Genomic DNA, 22,555 nt, shown 5'->3' with positions numbered 1-22,555 from the left:
TGTAAAACATGCATGCCCCCCCATATGGGCTGTCAGTTGTAGTGGCAGCCATTGTGTGAATACGTTTTTTGTCACTGTGACCTTGACCTTTGACCTAGTGACCTGAAAATCAATAGGGGTCATCTGCCAGTCATGAACAATGTACCTATGAAGTTTCATGATCCTAGGCGTACGAATTGTTGAGTTATCATCCGGAAACCATTTTACTATTTCGAGTCACTGTGACCTTCACCTTTGACCTAGTGACCTGAAAATCAATAGGGTTCATCTGCCAGTCATGATCAATGTACATATGTTTCATGATCCTAGGCCTAAGCATTCTTGAGTTATCATCAGGAAACCATTTTAGTATTTCGAGTCACTGTGACCTTGACCTTTGACCTAGTGAGCTGAAAATCAATAGGGGTCATCTGCCAGTCATGATCAATGTACCTATGAAGTTTCATGATCCTAGGCCTAAGCATTCTTGAGTTATCATCCGGAAACCATTTTACTATTTGGAGTCACTGAGACCTTGACCTTTTACCTAGTGACCTGAAAATCAATAGGGGTCATCTGCCAGTCATGATCAATGTACCTATGAAGTTTCATGATCCTAGGCCTAAGCATTCTTGAGTTATCATCCGGAAACCATCTGGTGGACAGACCGACCTACATGTGCAAAACAATATACCCCCTCTTCTTCGAAGAGGGGCATAACCAGCATTATATCACACCATCCCAAACATTTACTAACCAGCATTATATCCTATCAGCCCAAACATTTACTAACCAGCATTATATCCCATCAGCCCAAACATTTACTGACCAGCATTATATCCTATCAGCCCAAACATTTACTGACCAGCATTATATCCCATCAGCCCAAACATTTACTAACCAGCATTATATCCTATCAGCCCAAACATTTACTGACCAGCATTATATCCTATTAGCCCAAACATTTACTAACCAGCATTATATCCTATCAGCCCAAACATTTACTAACCAGCATTATATCCCATCAGCCCAAACATTTACTAACCAGCATGATATCCCATCAGCCCAAACATTTGCTAACGAGCATGATATCCCATCAGCCCAAACATTTACTAACCAGCATGATATCCCATCAGCTCAAACATTTACTAACCAGCATGATATCTCATCATCCCAAACATTTGCTTACCAGCATGATATCCCATCAGCCCAAACATTTGCTAACCAGCATTATATCCCATCAGCCCAAACATTTACTAACCAGCATGATATCCCATCAGCCCAAACATTTGCTAACGAGCATGATATCCCATCAGCCCAAACATTTACTAACCAGCATGATATCTCATCAGCCCAAACATTTGCTAACCAGCATGACATCCCATCAGCCCAAACATTTGCTAACCAGCATTATATCCCATCAGCCCAAACATTTACTAACCAGCATGATATCCCATCAGCCCAAAAATTTACTAACCAGCATGATATCCCATCAGCCCAAACATTTACTAACCAGCATGATATCTCATCAGCCCAAACATTTGCTAACCAGCATGATATCTCATCAGCCCAAACATTTGCTAACCAGCATGATATCCCATCAGCCCAAACATTTACTAACCAGCATGATATCTCATCAGCCCAAACATTTGCTAAACAGCATGATATCTCATCAGCCCAAACATTTACTAACCAGCATGATATCCCATCAGCCCAAACATTTGCTAACCAGCATGATATCCCATCAGCCCAAACATTTGCTAAACAGCATGATATCTCATCAGCCCAAACATTTACTAACCAGCATGATATCCCATCAGCCCAAACATTTGCTAACCAGCATGATATCCCATCAGTCCAAACATTTACTAACCAGCATCAGGGATTTCAATAGATTTTAAAAACCAGGAGTCAATGACCCCTGGACTGAAATTTTGAGGAGTCAAATTGAAAAATGGTGGGGTCAATTTTGAAGCGCGTTAATTGTGTTTGTGTCTGTATTATTCAATTTTTTAGATAAAAATATGCTCTAAGAGTAACACAATATCTTAAAATTAAGTTAAAAAGTTATACTGCTTTATTAAATAACAATACCATGATACATAACACAACATATTTTAATGAATTGGTACATTAAATATACTTCCTTATAGTTATAACACATTTAAGTCTTTTAACACATTTAAATAATTTAAGATATGTACCGGTAGCACCTTTTCATCACATATTTATCGTCATAATATTATCATCATCCCTATGATAGCTTTTCTAACAAAACACAATCTAAATGCATGGAACATCAAGTATATCTATTACTGTTTATCCGAATACTATACATGTCCGAAATATGTACACTTTCAAGTTTGGAATGCCTTACCTGTAGTAGTTTTACTTTAATAATCCAAATTTTTCTTGTTGTTATCGGGTTTAACAAACCTTATCAAATGTTTGTTAAATCCAGTTAATGCTTTCTCCATTATTGAATCGCCATTACTTGCAATTTGAATTGCCAGCTTTGAATTGAACGCGGGTTGAATGTTAAGTCCGCCATTTACAATGTCGAAGGTCATGACACAGCATTTTAATTCTACTCGGATAATTTATATCTTATCGAGAAAATGTGTTTTCTCAATGTTTATGTGTAGTATTATTACTTGTTAGAATAAAAAATGAACTGTGATTCCAGTTTATATAAGATGGGTGTTACTCGTTATTATCGCTGGATTAACAACTTTCAAAACTCGCTGGACTTAGGTCTACTATTGGATCTACGTAATTAATAGACCTTTGATCAATATTGCTTTTACTTTAATTAATTTTGCCGACTTTCTTTAACCATGCCCTCTGAAAAGTCTGCAAAAACCCTGCAATTATCGGATGGTCAATCAATTATCACGTAATCACAGCTGCTAATTACCCAGTTAGTGGGCAAGAACTATTTAGACGGTGACATGTGTATTGGAAGAGATGAGATAAGATAAACAACGCCCGGGGTATTCCCTTGATTATAGACCGATTTTCAAATACTGAAACATTAATTTCAATTAGGAGCACAGCGGGATTTATTACCATGGAACTCGAGATGTTAACTGACTGAAGCACGGGTCAAATTTTCGATGCGTCAAAATGACGCACAGCAGAAAAAAGGGTTGCGTCAAAAATGAGTCATTTTTAATTTGCTTGCGTCAAAACGCAGGATTCTGCGTCTATTGAAATCCCTGCAGCATGATATCTCATCAGCCCAAACATTTACTAACCAGCATGGTATCCCATCAGCCTAAACATTTACTAACCAGCATGATATCCCATCAGCCCAAACATTTACTAACCATCATGATATCTCATCAGCCCAAACATTTACTAACCATCATGATATCCCATCAGCCCAGACATTTACTAAACAGCATGATATCTCATCAGCCCAAACATTTTCTAACCAGCATGATATCCCATCAGCCCAAACATTTGTTAACCAGCATGATATCTCATCAGCCCAAACATTAACAAGCCAGGGGGCCGTTTCATAAACGATTGTACGGCAATTTTAACTTACCAGAAAATTTTGTAATCTTAATAAGTAGACCAACTAGCTGGCCATGCTCGTCAAATATATACAGCGCTTGAGATGCCGATGTAATTAATTAAGTACTGAACTGCTTAATCATATGATATGGACTTAAGCATTTATGTATCTTCAAAAAATGTATAGTATTGTAAATGTGTACTACTATGTTTATTGATACGGTCCCCAGCACCATATCCCATCAGCACAAACATTTGCTTACCAGCTTAATATCCCATCAGCCCAAACATTTACTAATCAGCAGGATACCCTAGAAGCCCCAACATCTAATTACATAGAGAATAATAGGTTGGTGGTGAGGATGAAGAATGCTTATCTGGCAAGGCAGAGGAATTTATTCGGCGAACCCGATAAGATCTTCCAACGAGCCAGATAACCATTCTCCATCTACGTCACCAATCTATTATTCTATTTATCATGTCATTCCACCAAATCCAACAAATTTTCTTTTGATTTTATGCCTTTTTTCACTGTTGATTTACATTGTTAAAGAGTCTAACCGGAGAATTTCACTGGTATAATGATGTCATTTCGTAAAAAAATGACGTCATTTCACAGTAAATTAGTGATCAATTAGCCTAATAACTGATAGTAGTAAACTAACCTAATAACTTTTGGGTTATTAAGTTACCTGGTTATCATGCTGATTTTAAGGCATGTGACAGGATAAATTGTGATATCCCATCAGCCCCAACATGTAACATAACATGTGCTCACAGTGTGATATCCTGTAAGCCCGAACATCTACTTACAAAGAAGCTCATTTTGTGCCCCTTGGAGGTGATGTGTTTCAGGATGTTGCGGGTGGTCAGGAAGTTTGCCCGTACGTTCCCGCACACTTCACACTCGTACACTGGAGACCTGTGCTGGTCCGGGTGATGAATCTCAGTGATGTACTGTAAACCTGAGAGACAAACACACCCCACCATTGTTTATCTTTAGTTGCAAATGAGCCTTGCTCTGGGAAATAGAGGCTTAATGCATGTGCATCAAGAGTCCTATCTGATTAGCTTGTTCAGTCCCCACAGGCTAATCAGGGACGACACTTTCAGCATAAATAAGATTTTTGCTAAGAAAACACATACTTTAAAAGTCAAACACAAAAACAGATTTTTTATATATATTTATTTAAGTATTGATTTTATCTTAATTAATTCATTTCATATTGATGAAATTAATTGCTTCTTAAGATATTGTTGTATAATTACCTGCAGCCTTCTTTATGCTTTCAAATGAGATACAGGGACAGTCAGTTTTGTTTGTTTTATAATAACCTTCAGCCTTCTTTATGCTTTCAAATGAGATACAGGGACAGTCAGTTTTGTTTGTTGCTTGATTTTGCATGACACTTAACATTATTTCAGTCCTTTATTGGTACTGTGTTTACCAACTGAAGCTCTTCTTTGGCTTTTCCAAGTTACCAAATATCCTCGCTCCACTTGTACCAAATGCATATAATAAGACAATAAGGCAGAGTTAGGACTGATGTCTTCTCCTTTTGACGAACATATATTAAATGGCGTTTCTGGTCAGAATGATTAAAATTTAAACTCAATATTTATTTTTGTTCATGAGTAATTAAGTTTAATGGATCATACAAATTAAACGGAAGTGCATATTGGTGGATTTTATTGTGAGAAGCATTGGATTAAATGTAACAATCAGGTAAACATTTTCATTTTTTTGCTAAAATTTGCGTGAACTACTTCTTTTAAAGCTCAATTCAACGTTTCATGCAGTCCTTTTGACATATTGATCCAAACAATACATGTAGTTTCACTTATATTCAGTATTTTCATAATTCAATTATCTTCGGTAACTGAACAATTTTTTACTCAAAAGAATTCATTTTTTCCAGTCAACATTGTGTGTTAATATTATTTTCTGATGTTTAAAGAAATCTGCTGAGCCAATACATACAATTGGCATGGTTGATACCAATAACTGCTCACTTATGATAACAATTTGTTACATTTTGGGGTGGGGGTTGGGGGGGTGAATCTCATTCTTCTTGTCTTCATTCTTGAACACTGACCCAGTGACCTCAATTCGACCTTGACCTTGAAAACAATCCGTTTATCCAGAGATTGTAAAAAATGCACATGGGTAATGTGATCAAGGCCTTAAGAATCTTTTACAGCAAAATATTGTTCTCATAATCTAACGTTGACTTTTGACCCAATGCATTGATTGTGACCTTGTCTCAGTTTGACAATATCGAGACTTTAACAAAAAAAACAACACATACACAAGATGGGGATGTAGGATCTTGTATAGTAGTTTATATCACTCTCAACAACTCTGACCTTGACCTTTGACACAGTGATCAAAGTATTGATCTTGAGAGAACACAATCCTTACATAAAACTCGTACCTAGCATGGGAGTGTAATCAAGGCCTTGTAGGATCTTGTACAGCACAATGTTGTCCTCATCCTCCGTGACCTTGACCTCTGACCCAGTGACCTCAGTTTGACTTTGACCATGACTCAGTTTACGGATTTCCTCATCCATGGATTTCAGTGTCTCCAACCATTCGTCGTCAGTAGCAGCTATGGCGGCCATCTTTTTTTTAGGCGATCCTGTAGAAAAAGTAGATTGGATTGTTAATTTTTGTCTTGAAGCACAATAAATGAACTGTAATAACTGGGTAAGGGGTCATAAATGAACTCCAATTACTTGGTATGGGTCCAAAAAATGAACTGCAATGACTGGGTAAGGGGTCATAAATGAACTGTGATGACTGGGTAAGGAGTCACAAATGAACTGTGATGACTGGGTAAGGGGTTATACATGAACTGCAATGACTTGGTATGGGTCCATAAATGAACTAAGATAACTGGGTAAGGGGTCATAAATGAAGTGCAATAACTTGGTATGGGTCCATAAATGAACTGTGATAACTGGGTAAGGGGTCATAAATGAAGTGCAATAACTTGGTATGGGTCCATAAATGAACTTCTATGACTTGTATGGGTCCATAAATGAACTGCACTTACTTGGTATGACTCCATAAATGAACTTCTATGACTTGGTATGGGTACATAAATGAACTGTGATAACTGGGTAAGGGTTTGTAAATGAACTGCAATGACTTGGTATGGGTTCTTAAATGAACTGCAATTACTTTGTATGGGTCCATAAATGAAGTACGATGACTTGGTATGGGTCCATAAATGAAGTGCAATGACATGATATGGGCCGTAAATGAACTGCAATAACTGGGTAAGGGGTCATAAATGAAATGCAATGACTGGGTACAATTTAAATTCTTTAACGTTGGTCAAACTTTGAGCAGTTTTTATGCTCCTTGCATTGTTTAATCTTATACGTGGATCAGAAAGTAATTGATGTTTATTATTTATTTTATATTGATGTTGTGTTTGGAGGTCGGGGTGTATTTCTTACCAATATTTGTTTTTTATCACGCCTCTGTTGCAAACATTGACCTAATAAAGCAGGGTTGAATAAATTTTCCTATCTGCGGTCAACAGGAAGTAGTGTATTCCTACACACACTGTGACACATAGTTGAGTGTAACCTTTCCTATACACTACACAAGGGTGCAGTATTTTACCAATATCAGCTGCTATTGTAATTGTAGACCAAGAGAAAAATATCACATTGTCGATTCATTTTTTATTTCTTCTCATTTTTTCAATAGGAAAGTATTAAAAGGAAGAGTTTAAAGTGGACCTATTTTTTACGTGACACAATCAGTAGTTATTAGGTCGTCTGGAATGTTGTGTACATGTAGAGGGCTAGATAAGAAGAATTATATTGTTATGTCAATTTATCATTTGTCTTTGATAAAATGTGGCAATGGCATGAAGCAGGATAAATTGAATACATGGTTGGTGCTGAGATGGAGAAAGTTTATCCGGTTCGGCACGAAAAAGAAAAATATTTTCTTATTCTGAGCCTCACCGGATAAACTTTCTCCATCTCGGCACCAACCATGTATTCTCTATATATACACAGTACTACCTTTGGTGGGAGATGCAATGTGTTTTCTTGAATATCCCAGGGGCCAATATCAGGATCTTAATGTTACTTTAGTCAGACTCATTGTGAATGTCTGTTTCCTATAGCCCAGGTTCAAATCCTATATTTGTTCCTTTAAATTTACAACAATTTGTTTTGTACACATAACAGCATAACAATTTATGTTTTTTCAGTGAAACAAACTTTACATCCAAAAAGATTTAACAGCTTTTACTAAATCTCTAGTTGTATAGCTCCTATTGTATGATAATATATGATATATGAGACATGTTCTTGTCACAGTCAACAACTTTGGAAATGGTGCTTTGAAGTACAATTCTTCCTATACCTTTCACGAGCACTGGTTTGGAGAGTTTCCCATCAGTCCGGCGCTGCATCACTGATATGGCCTCGCGTCCAAACTGCTCCTCAATCTCCGTGCAGTACTGATTGACAAGGTCCTGATTGCCCTCACTCTTACTGTGCAGCACCGGGTAGTTTACTTGCTGTAGAGAAGGTAGAGGATACGAGGCATATTTCACTTAAACAATTAGACATCTTTTTAACCCTTTTTCCGCTTAGATACGTATTTTCACGCATTTGTTGTCCCTCAGAAAGTTAACTTTAATTAAAGGCGTTTGTTACTAGATTCAAGTTTTCAAGATTTCATTTCCAACCCTTAAATACTGATGAGCAGCAAACAGCATAAAACCTGAACAGACTGCGAGCTACTCGCAGGCTGTTCTGGTCTTATGCTGTTTGCACATAGCCATTTTCACTTTGCTTATAATTGGGAAAGGGTTAAGAGAATATTTAGTATGAGTAAAGATACTCTGACTTAACAAGCCATCACTGGGTAGTTAGTGACTCTCTGGGAAAAATAGGCTTAATGCAAGTGGGTAGAATGTCTTTTAGCAACCTGCGCAGGCTAATCAGGGACGACACTTTCGCCTTAACTGGATTTCCATAAGAGAAGACTTCCTTGAAACAAAAAAATACCATAAAAGCGGAAAGTATTGTCGGTCATAAGCCTGTGCCGACAGCACAGGCTAATCTAGGATGACACTTAAAGCACATGCGTTAAGACCAGTTTTCCTAGAACGCAGCTCATTAATCAATTAGTTCAAACTGACCAGAAATATCAGTCGATGTCTGGGGCTGGTCAGGTGTGGAATGATGGCTGCAGAGCGGATAGCCTCCTCTGAGCACAGCTTGCAGCTGTACGAGCACCCCAGGCTGTCTTGTATCTCTGTGATGTAGTTCAAACCTGCGGGGAAACAAAATTTATTAACCCATTTATGCCAAGTGGACTCTCCCACCCTTCTAAATTGGATAAATATATTTCCAAAATAAGGGATGTTTAGTATATTTATTTCTGTATTTAGGATATTTCTTACAAAAATTCCTTTAAGCAAACAGGGCAGACCCTGATGAGACGCCGCATCATGCAGCGTCTCATCTGGGTCTACGCTGTTTGCCAAGGCCTTTTTTCTAGACACTAGGCATAAATGGGTTAAATAATACAATCTTTAATTTTATGATTATATATATATTAACTTTAAATAAACAATAAAAACATGAGAGAAACAACAGAAATATCATCTCAAGAAACACAAGTATCTGTATTTTTGGCAATGAAGTTTGTGAATTAATGTATATGAAGACTTTGAAAGCGATCTAAAATACAGCTTAAAATTCAATAAACCGATATTCAATGGCCTTTTTTCTTCATCACAACAGTGACCAACAATTCTGGAATTACTTATGACATCATATTATTGGTGTCATTTCAGTATAATTATCCTGCACAAATAAAAGCGAATTTCACAAGACATTATGTTGATTTAAGTATTATTTCATTTAAAGTCTAAGAATCTTAAATTTTCAATCATAGAAAAGCTCCAAGGAGTGGTCAACCAATACAGAGATATATTTTTAAACCATTTTGAACCCAGCTTCATTGCTCCAGCTAGGATTTAAAAAGGGCAGGAGGGGCTTTTTTGTCAAAAGGGCACTTTCAATGCGCAGTATTTTGTAAAAAAGGCACTTTCAAGCGCACTTGCGTTTCTGGAATGCTTCATGTTGCTGCTGCATGTTCATTTATATGTTATTAATAATTGTACGAATATATTATTTCTATTATTACTAAACCATTTTAATATAATGTCTACAATGAGGAATAAATTAATACAGTGTAATAAGAGATTTATTAATTATCATAATTTTATATAACTTTTTTTTTTTTTTTTTAAGGGCAGGAGGGGGGGGGCCCTAAGAAGGGCAGGGTGGAGATTTGTAGGATCATGGTGGGGCGCCCTTCATTTGAGGCCTAGCTGAAGCCCTGCAGCTTTCTTCAATGGTGTCAACAACCATATTCATTCCTTACCCACAACTGCCTTTGTACTGAGAGCTTTCAACGTGGCATACAACTTTGCCTCCACTGAACCAGTTGTCAAGTGCCTACCAGCAAATTCATTTGACTCAGTTTCCATGGCAACCACCTTAGTGTTGGTTGCAGAAGTTCCTGTGGGGCCAGTATCCATAGCAGCCTTAGAACTTGCAAACAGCGCCACCTCTTTCTTTGCTCTTTCTGCAATCTCTGCTAATTGTTCTTGCTTTTGTTTTAGCTCAAGTTCAGCTTTCCTGGCTGCTACTGAAAAAAAGTCACAACAATAGCTGTCTCAATAGGATGACTTATGCCCCCTATAAAAGCTTTATAGAAGCTATGAGCTTTTTTCGAAACCTAAAAGCAGCTTTCAAAACTCGCTGACCCTAAGTTCAAGGTCAAGGTCACAGGGGTCAAACTTTGTGTGCGTATGGAAAGGCCTTGTCCATATACACATGCATACCAAATATGAAATTGCTATCTGAAGCGACACAGAAGTTATGAGCATTTTTCGAAACCTAAATGCAAAGTGTAACGGACAGACGGACCGACAGATGGATAGTCCGATCACTAAATGCCCTCCTTCCGGGGCATAAAAATATGACGTTTTTGGATGAGTCAATCCCCCATACCCCTCAATGTTTCAATGTTTCCTTTGAGTCTGATATCTTTGTATTAGTTGTTGCCCCTCCCCCCTATTTTTCGTCCTTTAAAACCAAATAAGAAAACTATGCAAAATCCACTGTTCTCTTCCTTAAGAACATAAGAAACAACACGGGACTTCCCAGAAACAATGAGGCAACCATATCCAATACACCAACTCTCTTTTTTCTTAACTAGAAAAATTGCAACACCACAAAACCAGGTCTTCATTGTTTTAGTCATAATTGTTTCCTCATTTGTGCCGATCCACACTTGGTCTGCATGCAATCTTCATATACACAATATGAGCGAAATACCTCCATTAAAAACTCAAGTTGTTGATAGGAAACAGTTTTCTTCATAAAAAATTTCATCAAGATTGGTCAATGATAACTAAAACAAGGGCTGTTTGTAAAACATGCATGCCAACCTGTCAGTGGTAGTGGCAGCCATTGTGTGAATACGTTTTTTGGCACTGTGACATTGACCTTTGACCTAGTGACCTGAAAATTAATAGGGGTCATCTGCGAGTCATGATCAATGTACCTATGAAGTTTCATAGTCCTAGGTGTAAGCTTTCTTGAGTTATCATCCAGAAACCATTTTACTGTGTCAAGTCACCGTGACCTTGACCTTTAACCTAGTGACCTGAAAGTCAATAGGGGTCATCTGCGAGTCATGATCGATAAACCAAAGAAGTTTCATGATCATAGGCTTAAGCATTCTTGAGTCATCATCCGGAAACCCTTTTACTGTTTCGAGTCACTGTGACCTTGACCTAGTGACCTGAAAATCAATAGGGGTCAACTGCGAGTCATGATAAATGTACCTATGAAGTTTCATGATCCTAGGCATAAGCGTTTTTGAGTTATCATCCAGAAACCATTTTACTATTTCGAGTCACCGTGACCTTGACCTTTGACCTAGTGACCTGAAAGTCAATAGGGGTCATCTGCGAGTCATGATCGATAAACCAAAGAAGTTTCATGATCATAGGCTTAAGCATTCTTGAGTCATCATCCGGAAACCCTTTTACTGTTTCGAGTCACTGTGACCTTGACCTAGTGACCTGAAAATCAATAGGGGTCATCTGCCAGTCATGATCAGTGTACCTATGAAGTTTCATGATCCTAGGCATAAGCGTTCTTGTGTTATCTGGAAACCATTTTACTATTTCGGGTCACCTTGACCTTTGACCTAGTGACCTGAAAACCAATAGGGGTCATCTGCGAGTCATGATCAATGTCCGTATGAAGTTTCATGATCCTAGTCATAAGCATTTTTGAATTATCATCCGGAAACCATTTTACTATTTCGGGTCACTGTGACCTTGACCTTTGGCCTAGTGACCTCAAAATCAATAGGGGTCATCTGCGAGTCATGATCAATGTACCTATGAAGTTTCATGATCCTATGCATAAGTGTTCTTGAGTTTTCATCCGGAAATCATCTGGTGGACGGACAGACATACGGATCGACATGAGCAAAACAATATACCCCCTCTTCTTCGAAGGGGTGCATAAAAATTGACCAGAAACCACCTGCTCGACCCTTTCTTAAGTCTAAGAATGGAATAGTAAATTAGGGCCTGGTTAAAAAACTAAAAAACAGAGAGTGCTCCTCCCCCCCTACCTCTCTCCGCCTCCTCCACTTTATTGAGGTCCACCACTCGCAGGGAGCTGGCCCCATGAGTGGCCTGTATCACCTTGGCCTGCATGAGCAGGTACTCAAGTTTGGATCCCTTAGACTGCAACTGCCGCATCGCTGGAATCTTCTCCATGTGGTGCTTTTGCTGGCAAAGGAATTTTTTTTGTAATTACAAACATTTTTTAAAGGCCATAATAATGTTTAAGTCAATTTTTTGCAGCATAAGGAGGCTATTTGCGTAATATTAAAAAAATATTGCTGTCATGAACTTAAGGTTAAATACAATTGTAAGTTTGCTCAAATAATTAAATATAGTTTGATAATAATTGCTTTAAACATTAATTTAATTTGGGTCTGAAGTAAACAGTCTGTTAATTAACCCTTTTCCACTCAGAAACAAAGTGAAAAATGTCTATGTGCAAACAGCATAAAACCAGAACAGCCTGCAATTAACTCGCAGTCTGTTCAGATTTTATACTGTTTGCTGCTCATCAGGGTTGGAAATGAAGCCTTTAAAACTTCAATATAGTAAGAAAGGTCATTAATTTAATTGAACTTTCTAAGGGACTACAGATGCGTTAAAATACGTATCTAAGTGGTAAAGGGTTAAATACTATCTAAGCGGTAAAGGGTTTAATACGTATCTAAGTGGTAAAGGGTTAAATACGTATCTAAGTGGTAAAGGGTTAAATACGTATCTAAGTGGTAAAGGGTTAAATACTTATCTAAGTGGTAAAGGATTAAATACCTATCTAAGGGGTAAAGGGTTAAATACGTATCTAAGTGGTAAAGGGTTATATACGTGTCTAAGTGGTTAAGGGTTAAATACGTATCTAAGCGGTAAAGGGTTAAATACGTATCTAAGCGGTAAAGGGTTTAATACATATCTAAGTGGTAAAGGGTTAAATACGTATCTAAGCGGTGAAGGGTTTAATACGTATCTAAACGTATCTAAGCGGTAAAGGGTTTAATACGTATCTAAGTGGTAAAGGGTTAAATACGTATCTAAGCGGTAAAGGGTTTAATACGTATCTAAGTGGTAAAGGGTTAAATACGTATCTAAGCGGTAAAGGGTTTAATACGTATCTTAGTTGTAAAGGGTTTAATACGTATCTAAGCGGTAAAGGGTTTAATTAACAGGCTGTTAAAACTTTTCAGCGACAGCGACCATGGGGTAAAAGGCGATTTCATACCAGGTAGTTGTCCATATGCTTGATGCCTATGATGTGGTCGTAGATGGTGGAAATTCCGTCCAGCTTAGTGTGGGATAGGCACAGCTCACACGTGTACACAGGCGTATTGTTGGTGGGCCCGTACAGGTGCAGGATCTCTGTCACGTAGTTTAAACCTGGAGCATAAAAAGTAAATTACAACTGCTTTATTCTTTTCATGGAAATTTAACACTTCATTTTTTAATGCAAAAGGAATGAAGCTATCCCAAATTTTCTGTGATTTTCGGCCAACCTATGATTAGCTTTGAATATTTATGCAAACACAATACAGTTTGTGTATTGATAGTAATAGCACAGTAATGCAAACACAATACAGTTTGTGTATTGATAGTAATAGCACAGTAAATACCAATAAAATAAGTCTATACAAGAAGATGTCTTTTTAAATTGTGTGTGTATATACATATATTATGAAATTAATAAATCCTCGAAACAAGATAAAAAGAAAAAGTTCAAACATGGAGATTTTAAATGGACTAAATTCATTGCTGCAGTTTCCCTGCCTATGTTACCTAAAATGCTTTTAGAATAGATAAACAGTATTTTTCTATAAAAGCTAAAATAACTGAACTTACCAAGAAGAGGAACCTCTGGTTTAGATGAAATGTATTTATACAGACGCACCCAATGTTTGCCATCTTCACGTTTCACCATTTTTGCAGCCGCCTTTGCCTTTAAAAGCTTTTCTTTAAACCTGCAATGTATTTTAAACGTCCAATGTATTTTTCCTTTCTTTTCCTTACTATTAGTCTCTTGTGCCTCATTTGCTCCTGAGGTCATTTCACTATTGACTTTTACTTTTTCAGCACTTTGGGTTAAATCAATGGTAATGGCAGTCGTTTCAGTTCCAGTTGTGTTTAAATCAGGCAGATTTTTATAAATTGTATGTACAGCAGGCGCCTGTGCTTTCTGTGCCCTTTTCAGCATCTGAAATAAAGAAGAATATTGATCAAACCAAGGTCCTATGCTTGAATAAGAGCTACAGGAAGAATGGCGGAACAAAGGATTTCCTACCAAATCCCACACAAGTTATGATTTAGATTTGTGATCCATCAGTGAATTTGTTGAAACAATTTTCAAGTAACAAGCCACTGTGATCGACAAAATTTTAACTTGACCTTTAAGTAAACAGTAGTCTCACTTTTTCCCAAGAAACTGCTATACCTATTCGAATGTTTATAGGTCATACCATTCTCAAAGGGAAACAATTTTTTGTAAAAGCCCTTTTACCCTTGACCTTGTGCTGTTGTACTCAATATTGATTGACCTCTTCCTATCCTCTAAAGTAACCATTTACCATGGTTGTAGGTACAATTTTCTAACAATATAGTACAGAAAACAAATGGTCTACAGAGCAAACAACCATCCAACCATAAAACAGAATAACCAACTAACACGGCGATATACTAATACTTGAAAGGGACATACAAAGTCTGGTCTCAGACCTCTTATTATCGCTTGACAATAATTTGTAGCATTAAAATTGATCATAATAATATTGACAAATGGGAGGCAAAACAAGAACACCGTATAACGGGTGCCACGCTTGGCTTCGGGTGCAGTTTTAAATAAATACAAGCTTGTCAGAATTAAAAAAAAAATATATTTATTTTTATTTTTTTAGAGGTCACAGTGACCTTGACCTTTGACCTAGTGACCCCAAAATGGGTGTGGCGTGTAGAACTCATCAAGGTGCATCTACAAATGAAGTTTCAAAGTTGTAGGTGGAAGCACTTTGATTTTAGAGCCAATGTTAAGGTTTTAGCACAACGACGGCGTACGACGAGCTGGCTATGACAATACTTCAGGTTTTCTCCGAAAACAGCCGAGCTAATAAAAATGGAACCTAGAAGGGACCCTGCATTATGAGAGGAAACTCATATGTCCTCTGAAAGAAGGGCAGGTAACCATAGCCAGACGGTAAGTTTCAATTGATGGTGGAGAAAACTTGTTGATACGTTATGTTACATCATGAGCGTAGATGATAACATAGGTAATCAAGTCTTATTAGTTACCTTTTCATTCTTCTGTTCCTTGTAATAGTCGACCTCGGACACCGACATGACAGTGTGCGTGCCCTCTCGTTGCTGAATGAGCTGGGCCTCCCTCCCAGCGTGTGTCATCATGGCGCGCCGTGGCTCGTCCTTCGCCTGAAGCGTTGTATAGATGTCTGCCTGGTGCAACTCCTGGAAAATACAGAGTTTTGTATGGATCAATGACTTTCAACCATACTAAGAAAACATAAACATTTAATTTGTTTGCCTAATATTTTTTTTATTTATATTGTCTTGATGTGGTTTCCATTTTACAGACATAATTTCTGATCTCATTTCTTGTTGGTATCACGGACTCTAGATTACACGGATAAGAAACGGGACCGTTACGCCAAATATCTTGTTGTGTCTAAGTCACGTGACCGTGTCGTAACTATCGATCTTTTATTGAAGCGCCGAGGTTATACATTTGATGTACCCACTCACGTATTTTGTTAAATTATAATTTCATTTCTAGGCCGATTTTGACAAATTATATATCAATAGAAAGCTAACGTAACATAGTTTTCAGATATGTAAATATATATTAAGTTTTTCTTCTGATTTCGGCAGCCCGGCGAGTTATAACTTAAACTTTTGCAAATATCATACCGTTCTGGAGTTTTAGAATCTAGATTTACGGTTGACATCTTCATACTTAATACCAATTTGTAGCGTTTATATTTGAAGTTCAGTTTTAAAAATTACATCTTGCTTAGGAAAATAAAATTCTGTATACGATAGAATTTTTTTTTGTTTAAAAACGAAAGTAATTAAGGAATGAAGGCGGGAAAATGTAGCGCGCGTTCCTAACGCACTGAACTGATGCTACGGTCTTGGCGATTATGCTTTTGTTTAGAAACCGGCCATTGAATTTCCTTTGCCATCTTATTATATTTTTTATGGAATATATTGTAGTATTTTGTTCACGAAGCATATCAATAAAGCTTATTATAAATGAATCTTAATAAATTAACGATTTCAGCTCTTGTTTATAACACAGAAAGGGTGTTAAATTTATGATGAAACAGCGTATATAGCGGACCCTCTCGATATTATTCGGCTTTGCATGCATACTTGAAAAAAATTGGGTGTCAAAAACATTCATCGTTTGCTGTTTATTATCAACGAAGTAATTATGTATAATTATATGAAATGTTATTTACCTTAAATTATCAATTTATTAAAGATTGTTGAAAATCACGGTCGGTGTTACGCGGGTCATTTCGTATTTTGACATCAGGGCATCATGTCCAATTATTCAAAATCTGATTTTTTTCACTGGGACGATGACGGCTTGGATTTAGACAGGTAGACAGATAGTTTATTCAGACTTATACAACAGTACATCGTCTTCAACTCATATATATACATTATTTTTAGACGAATTGTTAGGTGATTACACATATAGCAGTGATGATTCTGAGAATGTTGCAATGTTTCTTATCTGTGTAATCTAGAGTCCGTGGTTTGAGCATTTTTATCGCGGTGTTCAATAAAAGATATCTCAATAATCTTGTTTATTGATAGATCTGTGGTTTTATTGCCCCTGTGTTCAGCACAAACCAATTATCTCGTTATGATCAGATACTGAGCCGACCAATCCTAAATAACACTATGGTGTCATACGCCACAGCAGGGACCTATACTTGTATATTGGTCCCTAACCACAGGTGGCAATGTCTGGTCAGTTTACACTTTTTATGATACCTCCATGTCTTCTCGTGGTATTAGTGGTCATTTCTTGGAGTAATGTAACGCCAAATACTCAATTTTGCGTTTATAAGATATGTAGCGTATTGAAAACATTTATAGTCATCTGCCCATACAGATTGCCATAAACTACATACCGTATAGATGTTAGCCAGCTTAATCATAATAATTATAAGTGCTTCATACCTATACATGTACATTTTAAACATTTAAAAAATCTAATACTTAACATTTAACGTATTTAGCGGGTACCGGTAAAAACTCTGTCATTTCGTAGTCCTATAAAGAGTGTATGGTAGTGTACGGAACAACATGATTAAAAACAGCATTCTCATTTGACCACAACGGGGTTAAATAATCTTTCCGAATAATACAAATAATACAGAGTTATAATTTAGAATTCTATATATTAATAACACTCTGATAACTTATAAAGATATTTCAATATACATGCATAGACAGTTGACCGTGATTTTCAAAAATCTTTAAATAATTTTAATTAATTGATAATTTATGGTTAATAACCTTTCATATAATTTTTCATAATTACCTTTTTGATAATAAACAACAAACGATTAATGTTTTGACACCCATTATATTTGAAGTATGCAAAGCCGAAAAATATCAAGAGGGTCCGCTATATACGCTGTTTCATCATAAATTTAACACCCTTTCTGTGTTATAAACAAGAGCTGAAATCGTTAATTTATTAAGATTCATTTATAATAAGCTTTATTGATATGTTTCGTGAACAAAATACTACAATATATTCCATAAAAAATATAATAAGATGGCAAAGGAAATTCAATGGCCGGTTTCTAAACAAAAGCATAATCGCCAAGACCGTAGCATCAGTTCAGTGCGTTAGGAACGCGCGCTACATTTTCCCGCATTCATTCCTTAATTACTTTCGTTTTTAAACAAAAAAAATTCTATCCTATACAGAATTTTATTCTCCTAAGCAAGATGTAATTTTTAAAACTGAACTTTAAATATAAACGCTACAAATTGGTATTAAGTATGAACATGTCAACCGTAAATCTAGATTCTATAACTCCAAAACGGTATGATATTTGCAAAAGTTAAAGTAATAACTCGCCGGGCTGTCGAAATCAGAAGAAAAACTTAATATATATTTATATATCTGTTTACTACGTAACGTAAGCTTTCTAATGATATATAATTTGTCAAAATCAGCCGAGAAATGAAACTATAATTTAACAAAAGACGTGAGTGGGTACACCAAAATGTATAACCTCCGCGCTTCGCTGTACGCTAATTGTAAACGATCGATAGCCACAACACGTTAAAACGCGCAATGGTAAAACATAAAATGTGTGTTTCTTGTGTTTTACTCGCTATAAATCCATTAATAAAAACAAGAATATACTTAAAGTTATATTTTTTTGAAAGAGGAATTAATAAGCAACAAGATAACGTATAAACCAATAAAATCGGATGAATAGTATTTGCATAAGATTGAATTTACTACAGTAAGGGTCAAATACTCGATTCATCTCCTGTCAATATACACTCCGTGTTGGTATCAATACTTGGGCAAATACATTTCAATTGATGCCTATCATGATGAAAAAGTGATTTTTTTTATATAATTGAGGTGTATCGAGTTTGAAATAAGTGTGCATGAGGAAAATATAAGTGAAATAAATATAGAGTGTGAATGATTAAAGTGTAAGTGAAATAAAAGTTTTATAAATGGCAGTAAAAACGAAGTAAATTTGGTAAATGTACCGGTAAGCAAAACTGCCTTGTTAGAAATACAACCCTCCCCCCATGGCTATTCTGCACTGCACTACCAATTATTAAGATCTATATAATTAAAAATTTAAATGTTTTCAGTCAACAAAGGGTAATAGCTCTAAAAATATTGAAGCAAGAATTATGGTTCTTGAGCAATTAAATGAAAATTTGTGGAACCTGTGCAAACTTTATTTACCTTCAATTCATGAAAATGTAACAATTTTGTCAACACAATGACTTGTCCTTACCAGGTATTTCATGCGGTGCTTGTAGCCACATACATGGCTGGCAATGCACTTGTTATAGCACTTGGTATTGCACAGGGAACACTCATACAGATGGGGCCTCCTGGGCTTTGTTGAGAGAACCTCCGTAACGTACTGAAGACCTGTGCAGAAAGTTGGTTTAAATGCTTGGATTTTTCACCATTTTCAACAGTATTTCAGTTACTGTGCAACCATTATTAATTGCCAAACATTAACTTTCATGTATTTCGTCAGTAGACCGATTTACTATTCACATTCGTAACACATACTTGTGTCCAATGTTAAACAAGAAACCTTCTGAGACGGGTGATGCTCCCCAAAGTGTTTTTTTGTCACAATATTGCACTATATATTCAGATAAAAGGAAACGTCTTGAGGGCAATAACTTTGGACAAAATAATACGATGGATGGTTTAGAAACTTTAAATTTAAAAGGGCCATAACTCATGTGAAAAATCATCCGGCGAGAACCGGCTGATAATATGCACATCTCCTCTTGGTAGTGAAGCTTACCATAAAGTTTCATTGAATTGCAGTCATTAGTTGCTGAGAAATAGCCCGAACAAGAATTGTACTATATGTACAGTTAATGGAAAATTTCAAAGGGCCATAACTCTGCGAAAAATCATCCGACCAGAACTGGCGGATAATATGCACATCTCCTCTTGGTAGTGAAGTTTCCCATAATTTTTTTATTGAATTCCAGTCGTTAGTTGCTGAAAAATGCCCGTACAAAAATTGTGCACAAACAGACGGACACACGGAGAGACGAAGCGGCGACTATATGCTCCCCCCAAAAATTTTGGGGGAGCATAAAAAGACTAAATCACAGAAGGCATGAAAGACATTAATACCCAACGTAATCCAGGCAGACATTCTACGTCTGTTTTGCAATCTAGATAAATCCTGTTATTACACAAAGAGGAGTACATTATACTCCTTACTTGACTGACACTTTGACTTTTCCTGTAAAGCGCTTACACAGTAAAGCTGTATTGATAGTATTGCCTTTGTTTAGGTAGAACTAGAGCTTTGTCACAGACGTGACCAATACCCCCACATGCCGCATTGACACATAATATTTTGCACGTCGTCTTCACAAAAAACAGCAGACACCATGCTTAATTTTTTTAACGCACTAAGTGACTCCTTGACCTAGCTTTTGACCCAGAAAGGCCCATGTTCTTACTTGGCCTTAAGATCATCTCCATAAAACTTTTGACCAAGTTTGGTGAAGATCGGATGTAAACTACTTGAATTAGAGAGCGGACACCATGCTAAATGTTAAAAAACGCACTAAGTGACCCCGTGGCCTAGTTTTAGGCCCGGAATGGCCCATGTTCAAACTTTTCCTAGAGATCATTTAGATAAAACTTGTGACCAAGTTTGGTGAGGATTGGATGAAAACTACTTGAATTAGAGAGCGGACAACATGGGAGATTTAAAACGCACTAAGATACCCCTTGACCTAGTTTTTGACCCGGCATGACCCATATTCAAACTTAACCTAGACATCATCTAGATACAACTTCTGACCAAGTTTGGTAAAGATTGGATGAAAACTACTTGAATTAGAGAGCGGACAACATTGTGATGTTTAAAACACACTAAGTGACCCCGTGACCTTGTTTTTGACCCGGCATGACCCATATTCAAACTGGCCCTAGACATTATCAAGATACAACTTCTGACCAACTTTGGTGAAGATTGGATAAAAACTACTTGAATTAGAGAGCCGACAACATGGTGAGGTTTAAAACACACTAAGTGACCCCGTGACCTAGTTTTTGACCCATCATGGTCCATGTTCGAACTTGACCTACACATCATCTGGTTACAACTTCTGACCAATTGTGGTGAAGATCGGATTAAATTTACTTGAAATAGAGAGCAGACACCATGCTCAATGTGTAAAACGAACTAAGTGACCCTGTGACCTAGTTTTTGATCTGGCATGGCCCATGTTCGCAATTGGCCTTTAGATCATCTAGATAAAACTTCTGACCAAGTTTGGTGAAGATCGGATGAAAACTACTTGAATAAGAGAGAGGACACCATGCTGAATGTTAAAAATTGCACTAAGTGACCCCGTGACCTAGTTTTTTACCTGGCAAGGCCCATGTTCAAACTTGACCTTAAGATCATCTAGAAACAACTTCTGACCAAGTTTGGTGAAGATCGGATGAAAACTTCTTGAATTAGAGAGCGGCCAACATGCTGAATGTCTAAAACGCACTAAGTGACCCCGTGACCTAGTTTTTGACAATGCAAGGCCCATGTTCTCACGTATCCGCTAATCATAACAATGAACAAGTTAATTGGCATACAATAAGATCGGCCAGCTACTATTACCTTATAAGAAAGGACTAGTCAATATGATAAACATGGCCCACCTCCTGCAAGTGACTTAAGTTACCCCCCTCTTCCAACCACAATTTATCGCGGACAAGTATTACAAACAAATCTGAAAATGACCGACCCAAATATGTGTGTTTTTTTTCCGAAATCAGAAATCAGCAAAATTATGTGTTAACAAAGACGTCTTTTTGTTTTTAAACTACCAAATTTCATGCTGGCAAAAATTAATGGTTTCACAGTATATCACAGTGGTCTGATAACCTACTCACAATTTTCCTGCATAAGCTTGATTTCCATATAAATCATATTTGGGCAATCCCTAATTTCTAAGATTTATTAATTTTGATCTCCAGATTGAAGATCCATTTGACAATTTTCGTGATCAATCAGAAACGCTTACACTGATTAAGCAGAATAGTAAGAATGTTTTTGTTAATTTTGATGAAGATATTTTTCTCCATGTTTTTTATTTGCCAATTTCCTTTGGCTGATCATGTAAATCATTATCATTATATTTCAGTCAAACCATGCAGTTTTCCCGTTAACTGATCTTAACACACGATTCTTCGTACTCCGTATAAAACATGATGCCCCCTTTCCCTTTCCTCCAAACCCACAGAAAAAAGAAGTGATTTTGTTACCAACGATCCACTGATTGTCAGGGTTCTGCTTGGCCTGACTTGCAAAGTACTTGTCCAGTTGAGAGCGGGGATCGCCACTGAGACGGCACTCAGTCTTCTGCAAGGTCTTCTTATCGGGCTCTGATGCCTCCCTCTCAACCTTGAGCAAAGTCAATTATAGATGATATTACTGATGTAAGCTGCTTAAGAGTTCTTCTCCGCTGCATTTTGTCCTAATAGACACCATGGGATTTTTTACTGTCTTTCCTAAAAAAATTACCAATTATTCACAGCCTGATTTAAGATTTTCAGTGCCCTATTAAAATCTTAACTTGAGTTTTACTACATTTTC

The 22,555-nt window shown here is 36.9% G+C and overlaps 1 protein-coding gene across 4 annotated transcripts in view; it reads right to left on the bottom strand.

Moving 5' to 3' along the window:
* The window catches only part of LOC127840063 (uncharacterized), a 110,817-nt gene that overhangs the window by 46,050 nt on the left and 42,212 nt on the right, over positions 1-22,555 (bottom strand). For 3 of the 4 annotated variants that reach the window (XR_008030380.1, XM_052368450.1, XM_052368451.1), the window contains exons 19-29: positions 22,225-22,363; positions 19,208-19,347; positions 15,468-15,638; positions 14,028-14,379; positions 13,414-13,568; positions 12,206-12,365; positions 9,932-10,198; positions 8,679-8,812; positions 7,895-8,051; positions 5,937-6,143; positions 4,315-4,466 (exon numbers count right to left, since the gene is read on the bottom strand). Coding sequence is in view for 3 of the 4 variants with exons in the window: in XM_052368450.1 (XP_052224410.1) it covers positions 4,315-4,466; positions 5,937-6,143; positions 7,895-8,051; positions 8,679-8,812; positions 9,932-10,198; positions 12,206-12,365; positions 13,414-13,568; positions 14,028-14,379; positions 15,468-15,638; positions 19,208-19,347; positions 22,225-22,363 (2,034 nt within the window). In the remaining variant the exon portion in view is untranslated. The remainder of the gene's footprint in view (positions 1-4,314; positions 4,467-5,936; positions 6,144-7,894; positions 8,052-8,678; positions 8,813-9,931; positions 10,199-12,205; positions 12,366-13,413; positions 13,569-14,027; positions 14,380-15,467; positions 15,639-19,207; positions 19,348-22,224; positions 22,364-22,555) is intronic. The other variant, XM_052368452.1, reaches the window with a different exon arrangement.

This window comes from Dreissena polymorpha, chromosome 7 (genome assembly GCF_020536995.1).
Source record: "Dreissena polymorpha isolate Duluth1 chromosome 7, UMN_Dpol_1.0, whole genome shotgun sequence".
NCBI lineage: Eukaryota > Metazoa > Mollusca > Bivalvia > Myida > Dreissenidae > Dreissena > Dreissena polymorpha.
The sequence above is the reverse complement of the archived record's forward strand: the minus strand, read 5'-3'. Positions and strand labels throughout refer to the sequence as shown.